The sequence below is a fragment of the Arachis ipaensis genome, chromosome B08 (assembly GCF_000816755.2).
Source record: "Arachis ipaensis cultivar K30076 chromosome B08, Araip1.1, whole genome shotgun sequence".
In the NCBI taxonomy this organism is placed as follows: domain Eukaryota; kingdom Viridiplantae; phylum Streptophyta; class Magnoliopsida; order Fabales; family Fabaceae; genus Arachis; species Arachis ipaensis.
Window position 1 is genome coordinate 3,088,621 of NC_029792.2, and position 27,251 is coordinate 3,115,871.

At 37.0% G+C, this 27,251-nt stretch overlaps 3 protein-coding genes across 5 annotated transcripts in view; 1 reads left to right on the plus strand and 2 right to left on the minus strand.

Annotated features, from left to right (window-relative positions):
- LOC107613367 (kinesin-like protein KIN-5D) overlaps nucleotides 1–5,884 on the plus strand; it is a 6,466-nt gene extending 582 nt beyond the window's left edge. The window contains exons 2-23 of the mRNA XM_016315331.2: nucleotides 58–248; nucleotides 335–464; nucleotides 769–924; nucleotides 1,020–1,496; nucleotides 1,710–1,807; nucleotides 1,897–2,053; nucleotides 2,172–2,241; nucleotides 2,330–2,406; nucleotides 2,496–2,549; nucleotides 2,632–2,712; nucleotides 2,803–2,914; nucleotides 3,078–3,164; nucleotides 3,289–3,464; nucleotides 3,550–3,711; nucleotides 3,799–3,906; nucleotides 3,990–4,148; nucleotides 4,252–4,335; nucleotides 4,431–4,636; nucleotides 4,722–4,823; nucleotides 4,931–5,040; nucleotides 5,130–5,281; nucleotides 5,429–5,884. Coding sequence (XP_016170817.1) covers nucleotides 79–248; nucleotides 335–464; nucleotides 769–924; nucleotides 1,020–1,496; nucleotides 1,710–1,807; nucleotides 1,897–2,053; nucleotides 2,172–2,241; nucleotides 2,330–2,406; nucleotides 2,496–2,549; nucleotides 2,632–2,712; nucleotides 2,803–2,914; nucleotides 3,078–3,164; nucleotides 3,289–3,464; nucleotides 3,550–3,711; nucleotides 3,799–3,906; nucleotides 3,990–4,148; nucleotides 4,252–4,335; nucleotides 4,431–4,636; nucleotides 4,722–4,823; nucleotides 4,931–5,040; nucleotides 5,130–5,281; nucleotides 5,429–5,650 — 3,150 coding nt within the window. The 5' untranslated portion in view covers nucleotides 58–78 and the 3' untranslated portion in view covers nucleotides 5,651–5,884. The remainder of the gene's footprint in view (nucleotides 1–57; nucleotides 249–334; nucleotides 465–768; nucleotides 925–1,019; nucleotides 1,497–1,709; nucleotides 1,808–1,896; nucleotides 2,054–2,171; nucleotides 2,242–2,329; nucleotides 2,407–2,495; nucleotides 2,550–2,631; nucleotides 2,713–2,802; nucleotides 2,915–3,077; nucleotides 3,165–3,288; nucleotides 3,465–3,549; nucleotides 3,712–3,798; nucleotides 3,907–3,989; nucleotides 4,149–4,251; nucleotides 4,336–4,430; nucleotides 4,637–4,721; nucleotides 4,824–4,930; nucleotides 5,041–5,129; nucleotides 5,282–5,428) is intronic.
- On the minus strand, nucleotides 10,039–14,480 carry LOC110265593. Of its 2 annotated transcripts, none has more exons than XM_021108595.1 (3): nucleotides 14,197–14,480; nucleotides 12,575–13,954; nucleotides 10,039–10,341 (listed from the first exon to the last, which is right to left on the minus strand). In XM_021108595.1, exons 2-3 carry the CDS (start codon nucleotides 13,948–13,950, stop codon nucleotides 10,317–10,319), a joined length of 1,401 nt encoding a protein of 466 aa, XP_020964254.1. In that variant the 5' UTR covers nucleotides 13,951–13,954; nucleotides 14,197–14,480; the 3' UTR covers nucleotides 10,039–10,316. The 2 variants fall into 2 exon arrangements, with proteins under 2 accessions (XP_020964254.1, XP_020964255.1); XM_021108596.1 differs by lacking the exon at nucleotides 10,039–10,341 and adding an exon at nucleotides 10,606–10,705 and having other exon boundaries at nucleotides 14,197–14,478.
- On the minus strand, nucleotides 21,571–26,996 carry LOC107612901. Of its 2 annotated transcripts, XM_016314678.2 has the most exons (4): nucleotides 26,566–26,993; nucleotides 25,371–26,394; nucleotides 22,123–25,265; nucleotides 21,571–21,903 (listed from the first exon to the last, which is right to left on the minus strand). In XM_016314678.2, exons 2-3 carry the CDS (start codon nucleotides 26,284–26,286, stop codon nucleotides 22,135–22,137), a joined length of 4,047 nt encoding a protein of 1,348 aa, XP_016170164.1. In that variant the 5' UTR covers nucleotides 26,287–26,394; nucleotides 26,566–26,993; the 3' UTR covers nucleotides 21,571–21,903; nucleotides 22,123–22,134. The 2 variants fall into 2 exon arrangements, with proteins under 2 accessions (XP_016170164.1, XP_020964253.1); XM_021108594.1 differs by lacking the exon at nucleotides 21,571–21,903 and having other exon boundaries at nucleotides 21,919–25,265; nucleotides 26,566–26,996.

Genomic DNA, 27,251 nt, shown 5'->3' on the forward strand with positions numbered 1-27,251 from the left:
GCCGCTACCTTCTCGCACCTTACACCTATCTCTTACTCCTTCTTAGCCTTAACTTTGCTATTTTACTCTTCGAATATCATGGATGCACAGCAGAGAAGAGGAGGAGGACTCGTGTCGATATCTCCATCCACGCCTCGCTCCAGCGACAAGGCAGTGCGAGATCTGCGATCTGCGGATTCCAATTCAACTAGTTTCAATAAGAATGACAAGGACAAAGGCGTCAATGTGCAGGTTCTCCTCCGATGCAGGTGACTCTCACTCGCTGCTAAGCTGATTCAGCTTGTTTTTGCAACTCTGGATTGTTATGTGATTGTTTTCGTTTTGTTTGTTGCAGGCCGTTGAACGAAGATGAAATGAGGGTGAATACGCCTGTTGTGATTTCCTGCAATGAAGGTAGAAGGGAGGTTTCCGCTGTGCAGAATATAGCCAACAAACAGATCGATAAAACCTTCGCATTTGACAAGGTTTTGTGCCTTCTTGCAATTTATTCAAGTGCACGAATTGTATTGCACATATGTGATCTTGTGGAGAATCTTCTAGTAAAGTGAATAAGAATACTTGTGGAGGTTCAATTTAGAATTCTAGAAGAAAATAACATTCATCAATTGGATTTTGAAAGCCCTTTCACATTGGCATTTTGAAATAACTTATATCTTATCGGTCGTGATCATGGTAGTAAAGAACTTCTAAATATTTATTTTTTCCTTTCTTTCTGTAATTTAAACAGCAATTGCAGTTATTTTGAATTTGGTTTACTTTGGAGTGTAGGTGTTTGGCCCTGCCTCTCAGCAGAAGGAACTGTATGACCAGGCTGTGTCTCCGATTGTGTATGAAGTACTTGAGGGTTATAACTGCACAATTTTTGCATATGGTCAAACGGGAACGGGGAAGACATACACAATGGAAGGAGGAGCTAGAAAGAAGGTTATTCAATATTCCCCTGTTTTAACTGCTTTTTACGTCTGCTCAATCGTTTTGTATTGAAATCCATTTCTCCTTCTGTGCTCTTCATGGTGCAGAATGGCGAATTTCCGAGTGATGCTGGTGTCATCCCCAGAGCTGTGAAACAGATTTTCGATATATTGGAGGCTCAGAATGCAGAGTACAACATGAAAGTAACGTTCTTAGAGCTTTACAATGAGGAAATAACGGATCTTTTGGCCCCTGAGGAGACTGTAAAATTTGTAGATGATAAGTCTAAAAAACCTATCGCTCTAATGGAGGATGGGAAAGGGGGTGTCTTCGTTAGAGGATTAGAGGAAGAGATTGTTTGCACTGCAAATGAAATTTACAAGATATTGGAAAAAGGTTCAGCAAAAAGGCGTACTGCTGAGACTCTTCTTAACAAACAAAGTAGCCGTTCTCATTCCATTTTTTCAATCACAATTCATATTAAGGAGTGTACTCCGGAGGGTGAAGAAATGATTAAATGTGGAAAGCTAAATCTTGTGGACCTTGCAGGCTCTGAGAATATCTCTCGTTCTGGTGCAAGAGAGGTATTATATGATTATGCCTGATTTGGGTGGGAACATGTGGCTACATGATATCCTGTTTGTTTTCGCATAAGTTTTGTCATTAATTATTAGTTTTGTTGGTGTTCTAAGAAATTGTGTTAATCTGCTGCATTGACTCTGCCTTGTTCTCTAGTGTCTGAACAGAACAAAATTTCACAGCTTTTGAACTTCCACTAAGAAAAACAATACTTGCAGGGTAGAGCAAGGGAGGCTGGGGAGATAAATAAAAGTCTACTTACACTAGGTCGAGTGATTAACGCCCTTGTTGAGCACTCAGGTCACGTTCCGTATAGGTATGAGCAGCTGCAACTAATATAGTCGATTGTCATTCATATTATTTTGGTTACTTTTAAATCAGGCCTTCTTTCTTTTATTATATCAGGGATAGCAAATTAACCAGATTGTTGAGGGATTCCTTGGGTGGTAAAACCAAGACATGCATTATTGCCACAATATCGCCTTCCATTCACTGTCTTGAAGAAACCCTTAGTACCTTGGATTATGCACATCGTGCCAAGAATATAAAGAACAAACCAGAGGTGACTTTTTTAGTTGCTGCTCCTTCTTTCCGGTTAACATTTTGATATTTCAACGAATCAGTTTGATGTTTTCAACAGTAAACCATATATAACAATTTGGAGTTGGTTATTTTGTCAGGTTAATCAGAAAATGATGAAATCTGCAATGATCAAGGATTTGTATTCCGAGATTGACAGACTGAAGCAAGGTTGTTTACTGTTTACACTTTTCAGATTGTTAAACTTATCTTCCTCGATGTTTCTTCCTTTAAAAATTTTTTTATTTATGTTACCCAGAGGTATATGCTGCTAGAGAGAAGAATGGAATCTATATACCACGTGATCGATATCTTCACGAAGAAGCAGAGAAGAAGGTTTCCTTTGAGTGTTCTAATGTTAATTTGAATTGGAAATACTGTGATAGCTTTGGCAGCATTGCTAATCCCTAATCTATGTTCCATAGGCCATGGCTGAAAAGATAGAGCGCATGGAACAAGAGGCAGAGTCCAAAGATAAGGTGTGTACTCCGTCATTGATTATTCCATTTATAGCTATTGAGTTAGCAATTAAAATAACGATGTGCCCTGATTTGTGATTAGCAACTAGTGGAGCTTCAAGAACTCTACCATTCTCAGCAACATTTGACTGCTGAATTAAGTGACAAACTTGAAAGAACTGAGGTAAATTCGGTCATGCATAACTCCGTTCTTTTGTGTTGAACTGCTGATATGTTCACAAATTAAACTTACTTCTGGTGTCTGTATTCTCAGAAAAGTCTAGAAGAAACTCAGCAGTCCTTGTTTGATCTAGAGGAAAGGCATAAACAAGCAAATGCAAAAATTAAGGAAAAGGAATATCTGATATCAAATCTCTTAAAATCAGGTTAGTGAATTATAATCCTACGTTTGTGTAACTTCCTCTAGTATTGTTAAATTTTCAAGTTGGTTGAATACCATCTTATGCCAATGCAATCTAGTTCAGTATTTTGCGTGAGTAGATGCTTACATTTTATATCTTTTTATCAATTCTTTTCTTATATTTTCAGAGAAGGCACTTGTGGAACGTGCAATTGACCTACGAGCTGAGCTTGAGAATGCTGCATCAGATGTGACAAACCTATTTTCCAAAATTGGTTAGTATTATTCTCTAGAGTTTCTTTTCTTTTCTTTTTTCCTTTTCTGGGAATGAATTGAATAAAGTACATACCACTGACATGAGGGACATATTTATCGATAAATTTTCTTTTCCAACAATAGAGCGGAAGGATAAAATTGAAGAAGGAAATAGAATACTTATCCAAAAATTCCAGTCTCAGTTAGCTCAACAGCTTGAGGTGTTGCACAAGACAGTGTCAGAATCTGTAATGCATCAAGAGAAGCAACTAAAGGATATGGAGGAAGATATGCAGTCTTTTGTATCAACAAAGGCAACGGTGGGTTTAAAGTTTTTAAACAAACCTTTGTTAGAAAACTAGAATTTTCCGGATTTACTAACTTCGTTTTGGTATGCTTTTGAAGGCTACCGAAGACCTTAGAATAAGGGTAGCAAAGGTGAAAAACATGTATGGCACTGGCATTAAAGCTTTGGATGATTTGGCTGAGGAGCTTAAAGGAAATAACCAGTTAACTTATGAAGACTTGAAATCTGAAGTAGCAAAGCATTCTTCTGCCTTGGAGGATGTAAGCGATTTATTATTCACTCGTTGAAGTTGATTCTACCTAAAGTCAGATTTTATTGCTATGTTTAACTTGATTTCTGTGCTACAGCTTTTTAAAGGAATTGCCTTAGAAGCTGATTCGCTACTAAACGATCTTCAAAGTAGTCTCCACAAGCAAGAAGCCAATTTAACTGCGTATGCTAATCAACAACGGGAGGTATGCAATTTTTGGGTTGTTCACACTTTTGAGTTGGACATTCTGATTTTTGAGGATGCTCAATTTTCTGCTGTTGCATGCAGGCACATGCTAGAGCAGTTGAGACTAACCGTGCAGTGTCTAAAATAACGGTGAACTTCTTTGAAACTTTAGACAAGCATGCATCCAGTCTGACCCAAATAGTGGAGGAAGCACAAGTTGATAATGATAAAAAATTATGTGAGCTTGAAAAGAAGTTTGAGGTGACCAACTATGTATTTTCTCATAATTACACAAATCATGATTGGATATTATTTTTAAGAAGAGAACACAAATTTGTCTTATCTTTTAACTTCGGTAATGTAGGAGTGTGCTGCTTTTGAGGAAAAACAACTATTGGAGAAAGTGGCAGAAATGCTTGCAACCTCAAATGCTAGAAAGAAAAAACTGGTAGCTATTGCTTCTGAACATGTGAATTTTCAAGTTTGGCTTATAGAGTCTCCCACAAACACTTGAAGATAACATCCTATTCTTATTTTTCCTAGGTTCAAATGGCGGTTAATGATCTTCGCGATAGTGCAAACAGTAAAACCAGTCAGCTGCGGCAAGAAACATTAACCATGCAGGATTCCACTTCATCTGTCAAGGCAGAATGGAGAGTTCACATGGAAAAATCAGAATCAAACTACCAAGAGAATACTTCTGCTGTAGAATCTGGAAAGAAACACCTAGTTGAGGTTCTTCAAACCTGGTATATAAACAATGCATCAATTTTTCCTAATCATTTATTATCTATCTTCTGTTTACTGTGTCTAACGGTGAACATACAACTGCAGCCTCAACAAGGCCAAAGTAGGTTCGCAACAATGGAGAAAAGCTCAAGAGTCCTTGGTTAGTTTGGAGAAGAGAAATGGTGATTCAGTGGATACTATAATTAGGTAGGCTTTGATTTGCCCACTCAGACCAAAATGATCAAAATACAATAATATATATTAACTATATTGTTAACGTTACGCTTTATTTTTCCCCATTACTTTCTGGCTAGGCGAGGAATGGAAGCTAATCAAGGCCTACGAACCCAATTCTCAAGTGCTGTATCAACAACACTCGAAGATGCAGGCACAGCTAACAAGGATATTAACTTATCGATCGATGGTCAGTATTTTAGTCTCATACCTCAGTTACCATGATTTTATTCCCTTTATAGATCAATATGCAAATGTCAACTGATACCGCACTTGCAGATTCGTTGCAACTTGATCATGAAGCTTGTGAGAACCTGAACTCCATGATCGTCCCATGCTATGGAGATCTAAGAGAACTGAAGGGCGGTCATTACCACAGAATTGTAGAGATAACCGAAAATTCAGGCAAATGTCTGCTCAATGAATACACGGTAAGAGAGTTGAACTTGCCATACATATTTTTGTATATTAGAGCGTATAATATGTAATGTTATAGTTCACAAACAGTACAGTGACAACATTTACTTGTTACTGCGTACAAATTTTTCTAAATGTCTTAATTACCCTGTGACGAACAGGTGGACGAACCATCTTGTTCAACACCAAGAAAGAGACCTTTCAATTTGCCAAGCGTTTCATCCATAGAAGAACTAAGAACCCCATCGTTTGACGAACTATTGAAGTCATTTTGGGATGCAAGATCTCCAAAACAAGCAAATGGAGATGTTAAACAAATTGGGGCATACGAAGCCGCGCAATCAGTTAGAGACTCCAGGCTCCCTCTTACTGCTATTAACTAGGAGAGTCCAAGTTCTGTAAATAGCATATTTGTTGAGATGTAATTCCACAAATAATATATATTCATTTATTATTATTTTTTTCTCTGGGGAGTATAGAGGATAAAAAAGAAAAAGGGTGGTTAGTCTTGTGGAGGAGGCAGGAATATGTAAGGTATGTAATATGTTTCTGGCGTGTTTGTACTAAACTAGATCTTGCATTCCAAAAGTAATATTAATTATTTATTTTTCGGCGTATGGATATTCAGCAAAGCAAAGTACACAGTAGTACAGTACACACAGGACACAGCATTAGTACCAAACCAGGGCACGCATCACCGGGGGCATAAGGAGTTTTTAACATTTCATCAACGTAAGAAAGGCGAAAATTCGCTCGTGACTGACGCCGCATGATATTTTGGGTGCAATAAGAGTCAGAAGCCAAATCCAACCTACGGAAATGGGCTTGTACAAGCAGCCACGTGCAGCAGTAAACTAATAATAACTAGAAATAACTTCTCTTTGGTGGACGCCAAGGTCGGCTCCGAAACTGGCAGCTGGGTCCCAGGTCAAGGTTGTCTTTTTAATGAGCTGTCTGATTTGATCTATTTTTACAGGACACAACGTCACAAACACTGGTATATAACGGTTTATTTTGAATAATGTTCGCATCTAACATAATAAATATTAGAGTAATTACCCAAATCAGTCCTCCGAAAATTTTAAAAACGGACATTTTAGTCCCCAAAAAAAATTAATACACAGATTAATTCTTTAAGATTTATTCCGGCGGACAAATTAGTCCTCAGTCCAGTTTCCGGCGTGACTCATCAAGGGAGACTGCTAAGTTGGCATGTTCAGATGCACACGTGGCACTTAAGTGTCCACGTGTGCGAAAAGGACAAAATAGTCCCTGCACATTGGTGAAGAATGACGTCGTTTTGATGTTCTCTTCCAAACCTCTCGTTGCAAATAAATTTGAAATTTTTCATTGCTGAAAGCCTGAAACTGTGTAATCATAAGCTCCATTGTAAACCCTATTTCAACTGCAATGGCGACAAACAAAGGAAGCACTTCTTCATGGAGCCGCCGAGGAGGAAGACATGGTCGATCTAATGGTAATGGTCTCAAACACGCTGAAAATAGCAAAGTAGAAAAAGTTGAATTTTTGAAAGGGCAACACCCAAAATGCTTGTGCGATTTGAATGCAATAATCTCCATTTCAAGGACTCCAGAGAATCTGGGTAGACTTTTTTTTGGATGCCCACTATATAAGGTAATCAATTTTAGGGATTCTACTAATTTATCTTGTACTATGAATGGTAATGAATAATGTCGTTGTGTGATAAACAGGAAAAAATACCGCATTGCAAGTTCTTTGCATGGGTTGATCAATTATTTTACATCAATTTGGATTATGATTATTTGGAGGATGTTGCAATGGATGGTTGTGAGACTGCTGGTCATGTTTCACATATGTTTGCTGCTAACATTGCTGGTTTGGAGCATAAAGTGATGGAATTGCAAAGTAGAGTTGACATGTTAGAAATTCATCAAAATGTAGTCCCAGAAATTGAGTGGAAGACGAGATATTTTAATGTAGTGTTTGTTATTATCGTGTGTGCATTGTTGGTTTTGGTCATGGGAGTTGGAATTGCTTCTTTGTAACTGATATATAAGCATTGATTCAGTTCAAGGTGTGAATCACAGTTGCATTCTATTTTCTTTGTGAATTGAATCAAAGTTAGATAAAACAAAATATTTACAACATATTAGTATTTATAGGTCTAACAAAAAATTAAAAGGATGACCATTATAAAATCATTACAAAATCATAAGTATCTAAAATATTATTCAAACATAATTGCTTGAACAAATATGTCCTTTGTAAAAGCTGAAAACTAATTTTTAGCATTCTATCAATTCCCTTGTTTGGTTCACAAACAAGACTTATTTAACTTTGTTATGCTTTTTGGTAAAAGCTCCCCTGCCAACACGTCACAATCATCTTTCTCAGAGTATTTAATAGTTTCTTATACTAGCATAATCACAAAAGTGGGGTGGTATGTTATTTGGCAAATAAAAAACATAATACCAAAACAATTAGTAAATAACATAAGTGGTGTTTTCATAGATTTGTTTCCTGGATTTAGTTTATAAATTCATATACACATTTGATGTGATATATCAAACTCTGAAGATACTAGAAGAGAAATTAACAATAAAACAGCAGCAATACTTGCAATACCAAATATGTTGCTCTAAACTTTAAAACATAATAGCTACTTAAACCAGCAAAGACAACATTCATGCATACACCAGTCTAAACATGATTCAAAAATAAAAGAGAGTTTTGTCCGAAACAATCTCTCATCTAATGGAGCATTAATAGTATTTCAAGTTTTCTTCATAACCAAAAAAAGATTAAACTAAGACATCAAAATAGCCAAATCATTTGTCCTTAGTTTGCAGTTTTTCATCACTTCTTTTTCGGATGATTGAAACCAGGATTTGGGATAAACTGGAACATCCTTGATGCAGTCCCCTCACTTGCAGCTGCAACAGTTTCTGCTGAGACTCCATGAGAGGTTCCAGGTGGTGGAATAGGAGGGGGTGTGCTAAAATGGATTGTTGCAGGATGATGAGGCCTAATGATAGGTTGCTTGGCCCTTGTACTTGGTAGATTAGATGCTCCATAGTTACCTGCAACTTGACACAATGTATTTGAGACAATGTTCTGCAAGGATTAAACAAAGTAATGTTAGCATAACTATCGGATTAGCAGCACAATGTGAATATTTAGTAATCCTTTCACTCACAACATTAGTCACGAAATCAGGTGAATTTGTTGCTGCATGAGTCGGAAGGGAATGCTCAACCACAGTCTAAAACAGGAAAAAAATACATACATAAAATAGTCCTTCAGCTATTTTAAAAATTCACAATATAGTCCCCATAGATTTTTAAAATACCCAGTGTAGTCCCTATTGAGTATTACTAAATCCTATTTAGTCCCTTCAAGAGATATGCAACAATATGCTTGGTCGTGGTTACTACCTGCACTTGGGGTGCTGACTGAGAGATATGGATCTCTTCTGCTGGTTGGGTTGGGGTTCCAGAATTTGTTCCAACTTTTGTTGTTCTTTTGTTCGGATTAGTTGGTTTTCTAATTGTTGCTGCTGGAGGACCTTTGCAAGTCTTGAAATTGTGACCAGTCTCTCCGCACTTGCTACACGTAACTCGAAATATTTTCGTAACCTTATTGTTATCGGTTCTACTAGCTTCTTTCTCAGATTGATCTTTTCTCCTCCTCTTTACTGGTCGACCTACTGGCCTCTTTAGCTTTGGAGGAATTGGATTCAGGTAATTTGTTTTCTCCCAATACTCCTCAGAGTTAACAGGCTGGATGCAGTGTTGGTATGTTGCTAAAGCTGCTCCAATCTTCAGAAGTGGATGTACATATGTTTTGGGTCTATCACCCCTTCTAGCTATGGCAGCAAGTGCATGAACGCACGGAAGACCTACAAAGGACAAACTTTTAGCAACTAAAGCACAACAATTTCGTAAATGAAAATAAATTGATAATATAGTACCAGTTAATTGCCAGGCATTACAGGTACATTTGTTCAGAGATAGATTAACAGACAGCTTCTTAGATCCCTGTTGGATCTCAAATATTCTCCTTTCATCGTCACCAACCCAAACTGGCTGCCAATATCTAACATCCTTCATAATGTCGTCAAGCCTTTTTTGTTGAGTAGGAGCCACTTCAGTGCCCACGTAGGTCTCCAAAACTTGTTTGTATTTCGTCATTCTCCTCATAATATAGCACCGAAGCTCCTCACACATAGTCAAAATGGGTTTGGATCGATAGTTAACTATTTTTGCATTCCAAACCTCGCACATATTGTTGGTGAGGTTGTCACACTTGGGCCCGTGACTGAAGTGAGCTTTGGTCCAACAAGCTGGGTCAAACTTTGCAAGGTAGCTCCATGCATCTTCATTAATCCTTTTCAATTTCATCATACTTGCTTGGAACTCGGCATCAGTGGTGCATTTAGCACATTCCCGGCTCATTCTTAAACGCTCCTTGCTAAGTATGGAGTGCTGCACACCTTATGAATTCGTAAATCTGAACTCTTCATTTATTATATTTTATTTGAATGGTCTGGATTTAAAAAGGTAACCTGTTAATCAGGTTAATCATTTTTTGATAAGTTTTAGATTTTTTTTGTAAGTCTCAGGTATTGGGCTGAAGTTCAAAATAAAAAAATAGTATATAAATATTAAAAACAACATGTCTGTAATGTAATATTTTATACCAATTAGCTTCAAAATTTAATTATTTTTTGAATAAATTAATAAAAATAATACAAATAATTGTTTAAATATAATTGTATTTTAATTTTTCATTCTATTACGTACACGTTGAGGATAATTTGAAATAAAAGATAATGGACTTGTTGTAACTGTCATGTATTTTGTGCTTTGATTCGTTGTCATCTAAGAATCATGGCGCCTTCATGGAGACCGGGTTCTTCTACAGAATCAGTTTTACGTTTGGAGTCAGCCAACCAGCAGCGGCGACAGACAGCGTCTTCCTTTTCTATGGCAGCAATTTTTCGGACTTTGAAGGTCCATTTATGGTAGATGTGGAATGGGGTGGGTTCAAGAGCGTCAAAATCTGTGGCTAGACAGAACAATAGTGGAAGCACCTGCTAGCAAACAAAACAGTAAAAATGCTTGAAGACATCAGATCAACAATAACATAATAAAGGAGGAAGTCGATCAAATTTAGTTTTTTTTGTTAGTGCCGGTTTGTTTGTTCAGCCCATGACAAAAAAAAATAACAATAATAAATAAATTTAATTTACCTAATTACTTTTGATAGCAGGTTAACTTTTAAAAAGTGCTGCACTCCCTACTTTGCCTAGAGTGCACTAGCTTTCGCCCACATTCCCACACAACATTCTTAACTCTCTTGTCCTTGTATCGGTTTGTGAAGTTTTTCCATATATGCCTGACACAGTTCTAATGATGTGCGTGAGGCATCACCTCTTTTAACGCAGGCAATAGACCCTATCTCATACCATCAAAGAAAAAAAACAATTAACGGCAACTCAGATAAACTATTAAAACTAACCAGCAATTAAACTATAAAAAACTATATTAAAACTATATTAAAACTATACTGCTTGCTTACTATTTCTGACAGTCCAATTAGTCCAAAAGAGTTAGTTACCGAACAATACACTTTTTATGTAAAATAGATGCATGTGTTATTACACTAAATAAAGTAGAATTTACATAAATTTGTGCACCATTTGATTTTAAATATTAAATTTATACTGATGTAAAAATGAGGGAATCAATTAAGTGGGTCACTATCAGGAGAGGAGGATAACAAATTGATGATATACATGATCGCAATGTTGAAAATAAAAAGAATTTCTAAACTTTTTAGAATTGAAAATGACACTTGGAAAGCAAAAATATAATGGTTCTCAAAAATGAAAAGTGGAGAGTAATTAAAGGGGTCCAAGGAAGTTAATGTGAAGTATTATGATAAAGGAAAACTAAAAGTGATGGTAACATAAATCAGCATGGCAACTTCTTTCTGAGGTAGCACTCACTATGACCATTCTTCTTTTGCCTAAATCATGGGCATGGATTATGCATTCCTAATCAATTTTGGCTTTGATTAATGCCGCTCAAGATTGATATCCTGAGTATTATTAGTACCGATTTAGTTTTTATGGTTGAAACTCTTGTCTTATTTCAAGTTTGTATTTAACAGGGTGTAAAATTTTCTTCTTCAAGAAAAAAAAAACTAATCATCAACTAACTAACAAATCAGCAGTAAAATCAACTAACCAACAATTTAACTATAAATTAACTAAGAAATTAGCAGTTTAATCAACTAAGAAATCAACTAACCAACAATTTAACTACATAAAACTAAGAAATCAACTAACCAGCAATTTAACTATAAATCAACTAAAAAATCAGCAGTTGAATCAACTAAGAAATCAACTAATTAACCAGCAATTTAACTATTTAGCAAAACTTGTCTATTTAGCAACCGAATGAAGATTATCCACCAGGATCCCAAGCTTCAGGCGCAAAGAGTGGCTGCTATTAAGGTTAGCAATACAAGGATTTGTATTTCATTAAAATTTGGTGTCTCAAAATATACCTTCTCTCAATATTAAATATTAATGAATGATTGCCTGCTTCATGTTATATTCCAAAATGTGTGCCCAGAAAGAAATAAAAGTATGCATCAAGCGCATGTGTTACTTAACACTTGAGTATTGGCACAAGACTTCATTTCATGCTTGGAGAAAATTGTCCAAGTACTTGATGCACAAGAGTTTTGGCACACTGAAGATTCATTATAAATAATATTTTCTTTAATAATGGATGCAAAGAGCCAAGGGAACTATTGCAGCAAGAAAGCATACTTCCAATACTATGAAATCAGCAGTTGAATCAACTAAGAAATCAACTAACCAGCAATTCAACTACATAAAACTAAGAAATCAACTAACCAGCAATTTAACTATATAAAACTAAGAAATCAGCAGTTTAATCAACTAAGAAATCAACTAACCAGCAATTTAACTGCATAAAACTAAGAAATCAACTAACCAAAAATTTAATCAACTAAGAAATCAGCAGCTTAATCAACTAACCAGCAATTTACTATATAAAAGAGCTAAAAAAACTAACCATCAACTAACTAAGAAATTAGCAGAAACCAGAAATTTACTAACGTGTCAAATTATACTAACAATATTAAAAGTAACAAGAAAATAACTAACAGCTCTAATAACTTGGTAACTAACTAATAACTACACAATAAAACTAACCAGCAATTAACTATATAAAACTAACCGTTAACTTACTAAGGCAAAAGCAACTAAGAAATCAGCACAATAAAACTACCTTTTGTTGACAGCACCAGCAGCCTCAGCAGTAACAACTTTCACAGAATTAGTTTCAACGGTCACATTTGCAGCCTCTTCATTCACAGCTCCACCTTCCACAGTTCCCACATCATTGCCATCACCTCTCTGAACATTGTTTGCATCATTACTTTTTGGTTCTGCATTGTTGTTAGTAGATGCCTCATTGGCCCCCTTTGACTTTCTTGGCTTTTTTATTCTCTCCAACCCATGCTCACAATCACATCTAACTCTCCTTTGATCATTTTTTATATACCTAATTTTCCTTCCCTCATAAATGACATGATCCTTCAGAGCAATCTTGAAAGATTCAATTGTGGCAAATTCCATCCCCAACTCAAAATACACCTCTCCAAATCCAGCAGCATCATTAAATTGAGGAAATTCATACCTCTCTTTTTCATCTTCAGAACTATTTGGTGTCAGCAATGACTCTGATTCATACTCAAAGATTGGATCTTCTTCATCCACATTTTCTGCACTTTTTTCATCATCTTCACCAGAATTTGCATCCTCTGATCTTGGAATAGCAGCACCTCTTCCACCAAAATTTGCCCCAAAGGAGGTCGAGGCAGCACCCTTTTGTGCAGTATTTTTTTGGATCTTGAAATTGGCCTTAGCACCAACAGACCTAGAGAATTTTGGGCCTCTAGCACTAATAGGCCCAGGAGATTTTGGGCCTCTAGCACCAATTGGTCCATTATACTTTGCCTTGGCAGATTTTTTGGTACCCACAGTTGGCCTAGAACTGGGTCCACCAGTACATCTATTATCAACTGTTGAAGCCTTCTTTTTTAAACTAACCATCTTTAAGCTCTTCTTTTCCACCACACTCTCTATTTTTTTGCAAACTTTCCTACTCTGTTTCTTCACAATCACACAGTCTGAGTCACTGCTATCCTCTTCAAATCCTTGGGGAGGTGGTTTGTATGGTTCATCTTCTGTCGTTTCATACCCATCATCACTGGAATCCTCTTCAACATCTGCATCAATATCAATGTCCATCTCAACATCCTCAACAGGAGTAACCATTATTGGGTGATCAAAATACAAATAAAACTCCTCCGTGTCCTTGTTCTTTAGTATATTCTCACGCAGCTGATTAATCTCAAGGTCTCCGTTTATAAGGTGCAACCCATTCTCTAAGTCAGGTGCAGTAGGATCAAACCAGTACATAGCCTTATAATCCAAATAACCCAAGCATTTGAACAGAGTTTGCAGGTCAAAGAAGCATATCAGATCAATATCCATCTTAGGAAATTTTTCAACTTTTCCCTCAATATATACAAGAAATCCCTTGTTATCCCTCACAAAATGTCCACCATGGTGAAAAATAGGAATCGCAAATTCCTCCATCTACCTGTATGAATAGAAGAAACAAACCAAAAAAATATTCATAGAATATTAGCTCTATTGTCACAATTTTCTTAAAAGAAACAAACCAAAAAATTGTTCATTCAGCAAATTTAGTCACTGTCAAGGAAGATGCATGCAAAATCAAAGACACTTTGTACACATAGCATTGTGCTCTATACTGCAAGATACACTTCAAAATAATATATCAATTCTAACTACGAGAAACATAATCAAACAGAGTCTCACCTTCTTCAGTGTGAATCTTCAATGGTGATCACATCCACTTCAGTGCCTCTTCCTTGCGAATTGGTACTGATGCATCCAGGAGAGACGCCTCATGAAGGGTAACGGAATACAAAGATGAAATTGAACAACAACCGTCACGATCGTAATGTTGGGAGATGAGGTGGGAGATGAGGTGGGTCGTGATGAAGCAACGTGGAGAGTGCTCTCTGTAAAAAGTAAAAACTGATAAGAAAGAATAGGATTAGGGTCTTTTTGCAGTGAAAAAGGGTTGAAAGGGAAGAGAAGAAACGTGACTTTCATTATCCCCTTGCAACGTTACGTTTCTCCAACCTTAAAACGACGTCACTTTGCCTTTTACACTGGGGACCAATTTGTCCATGACAGACACCTGTGCATGTTAAGTGCCACATGTGCATCTGAACGTGCCAACTCAGCAGTCTCCCTTGATGAGTCACACCGGAAACTGGACTGGGGACTAATTTGTCCATCGGAACAAATCTTAAAGGATTAATCTGTGTATTAATTTTCTTTGGGGACTAAAATGTCCGTTTTTAAAATTTTCGGGGACTGATTTGGGTAATTACTCTAAATATTATGATTAGCAATATTTTAAATTTTATTATTTAATTTAGTTAGATTTAATTTATAAGAAGACTTAGAAGACTTAGCGTTACTCAAAAAACTTAAAATCATTTGATGTTTCTATAACACGAAAGAGAAGCCATCAACCTCATCGTAGAAGTATCTCTTCAGAATACTACCGAATTAAAGCCTACAAAAATAATTATAACTGAGACCACTTGTAATATTAACGTTGTTAATGTTGTAAAATAAATAAAAGATATATTAAATATAAAATAAAGATGTATAAATAGAAGACTCTAGCATTAATATAATTAGCTCAATAATGATTTATATATATATAATAATATTATATGTTGTAATGTGTATATATATATATATATATAAAGATAGAAAGAAATATTAAAAGTAAAGAGAGAGAGAATTGCATTTGTTTATTGTTACTGTACGTCCATTGTCTCATACCTCACTATTTATAGAGGTAAAGCATGGAATATTTCAAACTTTATTTAATGTTAATTTGGCTTGGGAGCAACACTTCTTCGTAGGAAAAAACAGCCGCCCATGAATGGTCATCCACATTCCACATTTTTGAACTTATCACAACACTCCCCCTTGGATGACCATTTAGGATTATTGCCTCATTAAAACTTTACTAAAGGAAAACCCTCTAGGAAAAACCTTAGTGAAGGAAAAAGAGTACAATATCATTTGCGATAGGGACTGCCTCATTAAAAACCTTGTCAAGAAAAACTCAATGGGAAAAAACCTGACCAAGGAAAAAAGAGTACAGTCTCCCCCTCTTGCCGACATCATTTAATGTCTCGAAATCGGCGCATCCCAATATCATGTACCAATTTTTCAAAGGAGGATTTTGGGAGTGACTTTGTAAATAAATCTGCCAGATTGTCACTTGAGCGGATTTGTTGGACATCAATTGTCCCTTGATTTTGAAGATCATGAGTGAAGAAGAATTTGGGAGAAATATGATTTGTTCTATCACCTTTGATGTATCCACCCTTAAGTTGAGCAATGCATGCTGTATTATCTTCAAATAGGACAGTTGGAGCTATCTTATGATCAATCAGTCCACATGATGATAGAATATATTGAATCAGACTCCTCAGCCAAAACACTCGCGACTAGCTTCATGAATCGCCAGTATTTCAGCATGATTAGAGGATGTTGCAGCAATCGTCTGTTTTGTGGACCTCCAAGATATAGCTGTACCACCATATGTGAACAGGTATCCTGTTTGAGATCTCCCTTTATGTGGATCAGACAAGTATCCGGCATCTGCATAGCCAACTAGGTTTGACTTGGATCCATAGGGATAAAATAATCCCATATCAACCGTTCCATGAAGATATCGAAAGATTTGTTTGACTCAACTCCAATGTCTTCTGGTTGGAGAGGAACTATATCTCGCTAGTAAATTCACCGCGAATGATATATCGGGTCGTGTATTATTAGCAAGATACATTAGCGCTCCAATAGCACTAAGATATGGTACTTCAGAACCAAGGATATCTTCATTTTCTTCTTTAGGACGTAATTGATCCTTTTTCACATCCAAATATCTTACGATCATTGGGGTACTCAAGGGATGTGACTTATCCATATAAAATCTTTTCAAGATCTTTTCTGTGTATGTCGTTTGATGAATAAAGATCCCATTTTTTGTATGCTCGATCTGCAGGCCGAGACAAAATTTAGTCTTTCCAAGATCTTTCATCTCAAACTCTTCTTTTAGAGTTTTTATAATTGTTGGAATCTCTTCAGGAGTTCCAATGATATTTAAATCATCAACGTACACAGCAATTATAATGAATCCAGATGCAGTTTTCTTTATGAAAACACACGGACATATATCATCATTCTTGAATCCATTTTTGGACAGATACTCAGTAAGACGATTATACCACATTCGTCCAGATTGCTTTAGACCATATAAAGATCTTTGCAATTTAACTGAGTATAACCCTTGCGAATATTCATTGGATGGTTTAGATATTTTTAGTCCTTCAGGGACTTTCATATAGATATCTCGATCTAATGAGCCGTATAAATAGGCTGTTACCACATCCATTAAATGCATATGCAGTTTATGATATGCAGATAAACTGACCAAATAACGCAATGTTATCGCATCCACTACAGGAGAATACGTTTCTTCATAATCTATACCGGGCCTTTGTGAAAAACCTTGTGCCACAAGTCGGGTTTTGTAGCGCACAACTTCATTTTTCTCATTTCGTTTTCTCACAAATACCCATCAGTATCCAACAGGTTTTACATCTTCAGGTGTACGGACTACAGGTCCAAAGACTTCACGTTTTGCAAGTGAGTCTAACTCGACCTTCATGACTTCTTTCCATTTTGGCCAATTATTTCTTTGTCGACATTCTTCGACTGATCTTGGCTCAAGATCCTTACTTTCATGCATGATATTTAATGCCACATTATATGCAAATATTTTATTGATAATTGTCTTATTTCGGTTCCATTTCTTTCCTGTAAAGACATAATTTATCGAGATCTCGTCATTTTCACAATTTTCAGGTACCTGAACGTCTTCTGACGTTAACACTATATCAGAATTTTGGACAACTGCAGGTGTCTTTACTATGTCTTTTTCAACAGGAATATTATTTACCTCTTTTCTCTTTCGAGAATTTTTGTCTTTGGAACCGACAGGCCTACCACGCTTCTGGCGTGTATTTGCTTCGGTGGCAATTTGTCCAACTGGGACATCAATTCGAATTGGAGCATTTTCCGCTGGTATATACGACTTGGTTATCCTCTTTGTATCGAAAAATGCATCAGGCAATTCATTTGCTATTCTTTGCAAATGTATGATCTTTTGAACTTCTAGTTCACATTGCCCTGATCGAGGATCTAAATGCATCAATGATAATGCATTCCAATTAAGTTCCTTTTCAGGAAGCTTATTCTCTCCCCAAATGTTGGAAATTTTGATTAATCAAAATGACAATCCGCAAACCGGGCTTTAAACACATCTCCAGTTTGTATCTCAAGATACCTCACTATAGAGGGAGAATCATATCCAACATATATCCCCAATTTCCTTTGGGGTCCCATTTTGGTGCGATTAGGTGGTGCAATGGGAACATATATCGCACACCCAAATATTCTTAAATGGGAAACATTTGGCTGCTAGCCAAAAGCTAATTGCATAGGAGAGAATTGATGGTAACTCGTTGGCTTCAAACGAATAAGTGCTGTAGCATGTAAAACAGCATGCCCCCAAACCGAGGTTGGGAGATTTGTTCTCATAAGTAAGGGTCTAGAAATTAATTGGAGGCGTTTAATAAGTGATTCTGCTAACCCATTTTGTGTGTGAACATAAGCTACTGGATGTTCAACACTTATTCCATTAGCCATACAATAAGCATCAAAAGTTTGGGAAGTAAATTCACCAGCATTATCAAGACGAATTACTTTGATTGGATTTTCTGGAAATTGTGCTTTTAATCGAATAATTTGAGCCAAAAATCTCGCAAACGCCAGGTTGCGAGAAGATAATAAGCACGCATGTGACCATCTCGAAGATGCGTCTATCAGGACCATAAAATATCTAAAAAATCCACATGGTGGATGAATAGGTCCACATATATCACCTTGAATCCTTTCTAGAAATTTAGGGGACTCAAATCCAATTTTTACTGGTGATGGCCTTAAAATCAACTTTCCATGAGAACATGCAGCACAACAAAATTCACTAGTTTTAAGAATCTTCTGGTTCTTTAGTGAATGTCCATGAGAGTTTTCAATAATTCTCCTCATCATGGTTGTTCCCGGATGACCCAATCTATCATACCAATTTATGAATTCATTTGGGCTAGTAAACTTCTGGTTTACAATGGCATGTGATTCAATTGTACTAATCTTGGTATAATACAACTCAAATGAAAGTGAGGGTAAATTTTCTAATATTACCTTTTTATTTAAATCATGAGTTGTGATACATAAATACTCATGATTTTCCTCATTCATTGTCTCAACATGATATCCATTTCGGCGAATATCTTTGACACTCAACAAGTTCCTCAGGGACTTGGTAGATAATAGTGCATTATTTATTATAAATTTTGTTCCTCCAGGAAACAAAATTATAGCTCTTCCGGAGCCTTCTATCACGTTGCCTGAGCCAATGATAGTATTAACACATTCTTCTTTTGGCACAAGATGGGTAAAATATATATCACTTTTGAGAATAGTATGCGAACTTGCACTATCCGCAAGGCATACATCTTCATTACATATCCTTGCCATTCTCTTCAAAGACAAATAATAATAAAATGAGTAGTATGCACAGTTAAATTGAATACTGATCGGAGTTATTTTTTTAAGAAATATTGCACATAAAAATAATGTCATATACTAATTTTTTTTTTAAAACATGACATATTTAATGATTTCAAAATTCATAAACATTAATATTTCATTATTTATATACATCATATTTAAAACTTTAATACATAGAAAATAAAACTTAACAATAAGTTCTTTACATTATTTATTTACATAGATACTTCAGAATCCCACATATTAAACTATTCCATCATTGATCAAATGACCAATATTTCCTTCAAGATCCTCAAAGAAATCAAATACATCATAATGAGTGGTGGAATTTTCAGCATTATTTGAAACAAAATTTGTTTCCTTTCCTTTGTCATCCTTTTTCAAAGATGCCTGGTAAAAATTGACTAGGTGCCTTGGGGTACGACAGGTACGTGACCAATGGCCCTTTCCACCACAACGGAAACACTTATCCTCTGTTGATTTATTCTGCCCGATATTTCTTTCTTTATCCCACTTCTGGTGAGATTCTTTCTTTTGAATATAATTCTTTTTCCTTCCATAATTTTTCTTGTTATTAAAACCTTGCCATTTACCTCTTCTGGGGTAATTTGCCGCATTTACTTCAGGAAATGGGGCGGCGCCAGGTGGGCGCGCTTCATGATTTTTCAAGAACAACTCATTGTTGCGTTCAGCAACAAGAAGACAAGAAATTAACTCAGAATATTTTTTAAATCATTTTTCTCGATACTGCTGCTGCAGGAGCACATTCGAGGCATGGAAAGTTGAGAAAGTTTTCTCCAACATATCATGATCAGTGATCTTTTCCCCACATAATTTCATTCGTGAGGTGATTCGAAACATTGCATAATTATATTCATTTATGGATTTAAAATCTTGTAAACGCAAGTGCGTCCATTCATATCGAGCTTGAGGAAGTATCACCGTTTTCTGGTGATTATACCTTTCTTCAAGGTTTTTCCAAAGATCTGCAGGATCTTTTAATGTGAGATATTTATTTTTCAATCCCTCGTCAAGATGACGACGAAGAAAAATCATGGCTTTGGCTTTATCCTTCTGTGATGCATTATTTTCAGCCTTAATGGTATATCCAAGATCCATTGAATCAAGATGAATTTCAGCATCTAGTATCCATGATAAATAATTGTTTCCAGATATATCAAGAGCATTGAATTCAAGATGAGAGAATTTCGACATAATGAAAATTTGTTACTTGAGTCTTCCTAAAAATTTGATCAGAGTCTCGTGCTAACGTGTTGTAAAATAAATAAAAGATATATTAAATATAAAATAAAGATGTATAAATAGAAGACTCTAGCATTAATATAATTAGCTCAATAATGATTTATATATATATAAAGATAGAAAGAAGTATTAAAAGTAAAGAGAGAGAGAATTGCATTTGTTTATTGTTACTGTACGTCCATTGTCTCATACCTCACTATTTATAGAGGTAAAGCATGGAATATTTCAAACTTTATTTAATGTTAATTTGACTTGGGAGCAACACTTTTTCATAGGAAAAAACAACCGCCCATAAATGGTCATTCACATTCCACATTTTTGAACTTATCACAACAGTTAACCGACTAAATTTTCAGTATTTATTAAAATTTACGGTTTTTATCATTTTAGCCCTTCAAATTTCAAGAGTCCTCCAAATGTTCCAAACATCATATTGATTTCTGAATCTTTTTTGGCGTTAAGTCAATGAACGAAATGCTAAATTGACATTTAAATAACGCAAAAACAAAATCATTTTGAAAAATGTAAAAAATATTACAATTTATACATATAAATTCTTTTTCATCTTCTCATTTTTGCCTGGGTTAAGTGCCAAAACGAAACCAATATAATGACCAATGCTGGATCTCAAAAATTAGTGCAATGAATTTTAAATTTAAAAAGCTAAAATGATAAAAATTGTAAATCTAAAAAATCGTAAATCTAAAAAACAATTTTGAATTTAAAAGACTAAAATGATAAAAATCGTAAATCAAAAAACCTATTTTGGAAATTTAATCATTGTTAACCACATTCATTTGGAGTCTAATTTGAATACTGCGATCCAAATCGTTTGCCGATTTTACGCTCTACTCGATAAAGCAAGAACATGTCTAGTCGATCCCAAATCACGAAGATGAATTGCTAAAAAGGAACACCATGCATAGGCAGCAGCAGCATAGCATCCTCTACCCGACGACCTACCCTACATCTTTCTTCACAAAGATACACAGATTCTTGTTGATTGAGATTTATTCTTGGATCCTTTTCTAGCAAGAAACAGTTTTTATTCAGTATTTTAAACTAAGAGTGGAGCATTATGGTGGAGGACAATGAGTGCAAGCTATTCTGTCTTTCATCAATTCACTATTTGATTCGAAGATGATTAATATTGTCTCGCTTATTCGGCTGTAAAAAACCTATTTGATGTACTTGACATCATGACATAATTGAACCATATATACAGATAAAATAAGAAATTTTGTGAAGCGATACAACAAGTGTCGCTCCTGATTGGACCAAACAAGAAGCTAACTTGAGAATTTAGATCATTAGATATTGAGTAAAGAACCAAGAGGAATTATTGAGGGATATAAACCCATAAAGACATCCAGCTAACCCTAACCAAATGCAATGATCTTCAACAAGATCACATTCTATTCCAATCTCCCCGATCAAATCAATGTACAAAGGAACTGCGCCAGCACTGCATTATTATGTACAAGCGCAGCTACAACAGGATGTCTGAACCCTTGAATGCCGATGTACTAAAGCCTGCATATACATGTATGTGTTTGTATGAGACACATGCATCAATATTCATATTGCTATTACAACCTTTTTTTTTTTTTCTAAGGGAAAATAATATGAACAGACTATTTTATATTTGATAATAATCTATACTCTAGTTTGACATGCAACCAAACATTCAAAGAACATTACAATCAGAATACTGGAATAATGCTATAATGAGTTAATGACACAAGTAACTACCTGAAGGATTCTTCATAATATGCTTGCACTTGGTATATCAACAGGCCTATCTCTTACAAAGGATTCATCGTCATAATCTTCATTAGTTGAGTTTTCTTGGCATACCTCACGAGGAGGATTTAAATCAAGGGCATCGTCCCAAGCCATTGAGTTACCCTCACAAGTATTGCCTTCCTCTAAAGCATGATTGACATCAACATGGTCTTCCGCATTCAGTTGTGTATCCACATTAGGTATGAGTTCCACTCCCTTATCATCGTCAATGCATGCTGGTGGATCCACATTGAGATCGTTGCCCAAATCATATCCACTTTGCTCCCCACCCCCATGGTAAGCAACAGTAACAGCTCCTTGATCAGATTGGTCTGCAGCATCTTTTTTCTGCCTCTTCCATTTCTTTGTGGACGATGTGCCATCATCCTCAAAATCTTCTTCTTCTCTTTCTCTGTGTAAATAAACCCACAATTTTCTTTCCCCATCAAATTGTACACAAGGATCACGTTCATAATGCAATCTATCCAAAGCCCCACTAACTACTTGGTTAATTTGTGCATCAGAAACATCTTCAACAATATATTGGGAATCTCGAATTAATGTACAGACATCTGCTCTAGTGCCAATACTTCCCGGCAACCTAGAAGCTGCATCTCTGACAAGACAGAGAATTGTAACATGTGGAGGGCGATCGCGTTTCAACATAAAATGATCTCGGGCTTTGGATGTTGGCTTACCACCACACCTTCTCAAAGGTGCCACAATAGATTTTTTCCCATCAGCTGCAGTATAAGAGAATGCTCTATCAGGAATTGAGTATCTTAGGACTTCCTCCTTCCGGAAATAAGCCCTCACTTCCTCTGAACTTGGGTTAATGGTGTTAAGACTCTTTTGGGCCCTAAGGTCTCTAAACCTCTCTTTCTCATCAAGGTTGACCTGCATCAATGCCAAAGGTGGTTCAGGAAGACTTCCTATTTGTTGAAGAGTTTCTTGACCACATTTCAACCAATTGGCAAAAGAATCAACCAACTTGACGAGCATCTTATGAGGAAGACCCCAAGCCTCAGGAGATGTAACCTCCTCAATGGTATCATGGCCAGATGAATTATGAGAAACTGGGCCAGTCCATGTCCAACTTCTAGTAGACTTCTCATAAGCTGCTAATACCTTCCAACCCTTTGCTCCTAAGGGTGCTGTTTTGGAAGAAAATATTTTCAGAACACCTCTAACCAAATCCTGCAGTGGCTCTTGTGTCTCAAGGATAGAAGGATCACCAGGGTTTGACCTCACACGATTTACAATCTCCAGAACAGTAAGAGATGGCATATTCAGTTGATCAGAAGGCTCAGCACGGGCAACTGCCTTATCATCAGAAAGAGCACCATTGACCACACCTTCCTGCGATTTGCTCTGCTCTTCTCCAGGTTTCTGCACGTCCAAGCTGTCTTCAGCAGGTGGACTAATCATTGCCATCCGGACTGCTGATAGAAGATGTACAACAGAAAATGAAAACCCTGTATGAACAGTAGGCGTGATCAAAGTAAACGGCTTTTTCTGAGGCTTAGTTTCATGTTCCACATCTGCTGTCCCCATATCAATAACACGCTCAGCATTTTCAACATCTGGTATCAAAGTTACCACCTCAGCCTCTTTTTTCTTCTTTGACTTTTTCTTCAAGGGAATGGAATCACCAGTTTGGAGAAGAGTGCCAGACAGAAGATTAGCATCTTCATCTCTTCCAATAAGATCTATGACGTCAGCCTTCACTTTTCGCTTCTTCTTTGATGAGTTGCATCCAAGTAATGGTGCATCGGTTCTTTCACTTTGATCACCCTTATGTGCATCTCTCCCAAACCTACTCTTCCCAACTCCATTATCATCCACCAGAAACTGTTTCTCAAGCGAGACATCATCATCACCAACAGAATCATGCAAATATTTAGACCTCGAAATGGAATGATCAATGGTGGAGATGGTTCTCCCCTTCTTCTTTCGCTCAGCAGTATATGCATTTGATAACAGCATGTCTAGCCTTTCAGCAGGCTCCCCTCGCATTCGACCATTCCTGCCTATCTTGTATGCCTGTCTCCAATCATCATCACCATCATTAAGCATATCTGATCGTGTGGGATAGCTCTCTTCCATAATTCTTCCAGGTGGGTTATGCAATGGACCTCCATTTTGTGCTTTGCCCTTCTGCTTTGCTTTTGTAAGGTAATTTTCAATATGCCCTGCAAATCCACCTTTCTTTTTGGATTGAATAGTTGCATGTGCATTCATATCTGTCCCAACAAATTTTGCCTTTTTAGGATCTAGGTGAGACTTCAATGATTTCATGTGAGAACCATCAGCAGCGCCCATTGGATAAGCAAATTTTCTATGCAATAGAGGATTGTCATCCTGGTCATCATTCAACTGTTCTGATGAGTCCGACTCAGTTTCTTCACCTCTTAGAAACATATGGTCACCCCTCCGAGCCTCTGTACTTTTTCCTCCATTCTGTATAAAATTTACCCTGAACTTCTCTTGCAATGATTTTGCTCTGAAACCAGAGGATTGAAGTCTTTCACTCACCTGCGGTGTGGAAGATCTATAGGCTGTGTAAGTAAGGTCAGGAGACTCTCTTCCTGTCTTCCACTTCTTTGCCCTCAGATTCCAGTCATCATATTTAAACGATGAATCCATACCAAAATTGTCTCCAGGCGTATTGTTATTGTAGAAAAATTCGTCATAATCTGATGGGTCAAGCGGATTACCTTTTACTGGTAACTGTGAACCCCTCGTTCTAGACCTCATCTGATCACTATTTACAAATTGTTGAACATTTTCAGGATATTTAGCCTTCCTAGAAATATCAAAGGAACCCCGCTTGGAAGACGACTTTGCTGTGAACTTCATATCTGAAGATTGGTTTGAATTTCTAGCATATCCATGTAGATCAGCCTTCAAGGACGGAGATATACCCAACAAATTATCAGCATCCCTTTCATCACCTCTTCGTAGGTCATGCTTCTTTCCTGCTCTTGGAACACCAGAATTGTCCATCATGTTGCTACGTGATACATTACGATCTCGGGCAATAAGCCCATATGACATTTCCTCATCATTGTCGCCATTCCTAAGCTGATCCCTCATCCTGAATATTGACCCTGAATCATATCCCACAGACTCATTATGTTGAGAAAGAACAATAACTGGACCATGGAGCCCAGGAATCATATCTAAAGCACTATGGTATACAGAACACAAATTACCTGTTGGGTCTCTTGCTGAAGGTGCCTTTGAACCAGCCAACTTAAGTATACCTTTCGGGCTTTGCTTTTCAGACTTTTCCTGCTCCCTGAACCCCAATTGTCCTCGTGAGTGGAAATCAAATTCAGACCCTACCCCATGGAAAGGATAACGGCCAATTTTTTTAGCAACTTTCCTATCCTTGTTCTTCCTACTCCATAAACCTTCACCAGATTCTTCATCTGAAGAATCAACCTCCAAATCTTCCTTCTCATACATCAAACTCTTTTGACTTTTCATAATGTTCAAAACACGGAGCTTTTCTTCAATACTGTAACTCCTACAATTAAGCCAAGCGTCTCTTATCTGACAAAGATTGTTGACCATGTCATTCTGATGCTTCCTCAGCCCATGGTAATGTTGTCGCTTCTGAAAAAAATTTAAGCCCTCCCGGTACAGGGCAACCCTTGGCTCACACAAGCCCCCCTTCAGCATATCAAACAACCTCTTAATAGGACTCCCAAAATGGAGGTTAGAACCAGTGAAAAGCTCTGTCAGGGTTTGAACAAAAGTCTCTTGGTCCATGTCAGGCAGATACTTGGCGAGCTCAAACCTCTCCTCCTCAGTCAAGGCCTCATTCCACACATCCACTGACAGTATATCTTCAAGTCCAGCAAGATCATACAGTTCCAACGGAATGATGCAGGTTTGATTACCAATCTGACAAAACTCCGCCCCAGTTTCGCCTAATTCCAGCAAATCAAAATCATCAGACCCTGCCCCAGAATCTGCATCATCGAACTCATCATCCTCGTCGGATTCCAGGGCTGAGCTACGCCGTGGAAGCTCATCTTCATCGGTAGACATAGTATCCCTGCTCCGTGGCGAATACTCCGAATCAAGCCTAGACACCTTAAAGCTATTCTTCTCAATTGCCATGAAACATAACACCAAACTGCCGCCAAAAAGAATACGTATCCAGCAACACAATTCCGTAGAAAAAGAAATTGAAAACCCGCCAGCAAATCTCAATCAATAGTTAAAACCCTAACAAAATCAACACCATAAATTACAACCAAAATGTAAAACAATCTAAACTTCATAATGAAAACACAACACCCATCGAGCTCACATATTCAAAAAAACGGAATTCGAAAGAAAAAGCCAGAAAAAAATCAGCATGAATAAAAAAACGCGTAGATTTAGGGCGAGGAATACCTCAATCGAGAGAGAAGCGAGGATCGAAACCCGACGCGTAGGAGAGCAGCGAAGGCGCGAGAAAGAGAGAATGAACGATTGTTGTTGCACAGTGCGATGAAAAAGGAGAAAGAGGCGAATCTGAGAAAACCCTAGGCGGTTATATAGTGATAGAAAAGAGAGAGGTGAGAACGTAAAGGAAGGTGCGGGTGTGGTGAGTGGTAATGAAGAAGACGAAGGTGACGTGGAATGTAATGAACCGTCTGATTCGATGGGAGAGTTGAAAAGACCAAAAGGGTCACCGCACCGAAACAGAGAGAATGGAATGGAAGAGATGAACCACAATGCAGAGAGAGAGAGAGAGAGAGAGAAGCAATGCGAAAGAGCGAAAAAAAAAGTGAGAAAAAAAGGGTTTGGTTCGGTGTGTTGTGTTTAGAGAGAGAAAATTGAAAGAGAAGACGAGAGAAAGAGAGAGTGATAGAAGGTGAGTCAGTGTGTGTGACTCGAGCGAGTCGAGTGAGCCGAGTGAAACTCCAAATGATCTGGAATTATTGACTGTTGGATATGACATGAACGGTTCAGATTAAGCTCTATTACCGCGGGGAGCTGTTTTGATGCGACGTCGTTTGTGGGATGGCTTCCTTTTTCTTTTGATTTTTCCTTTTTAATTATTGTTGTTGTTGTTGTTTTAGTTAAGTAGTAGCGGG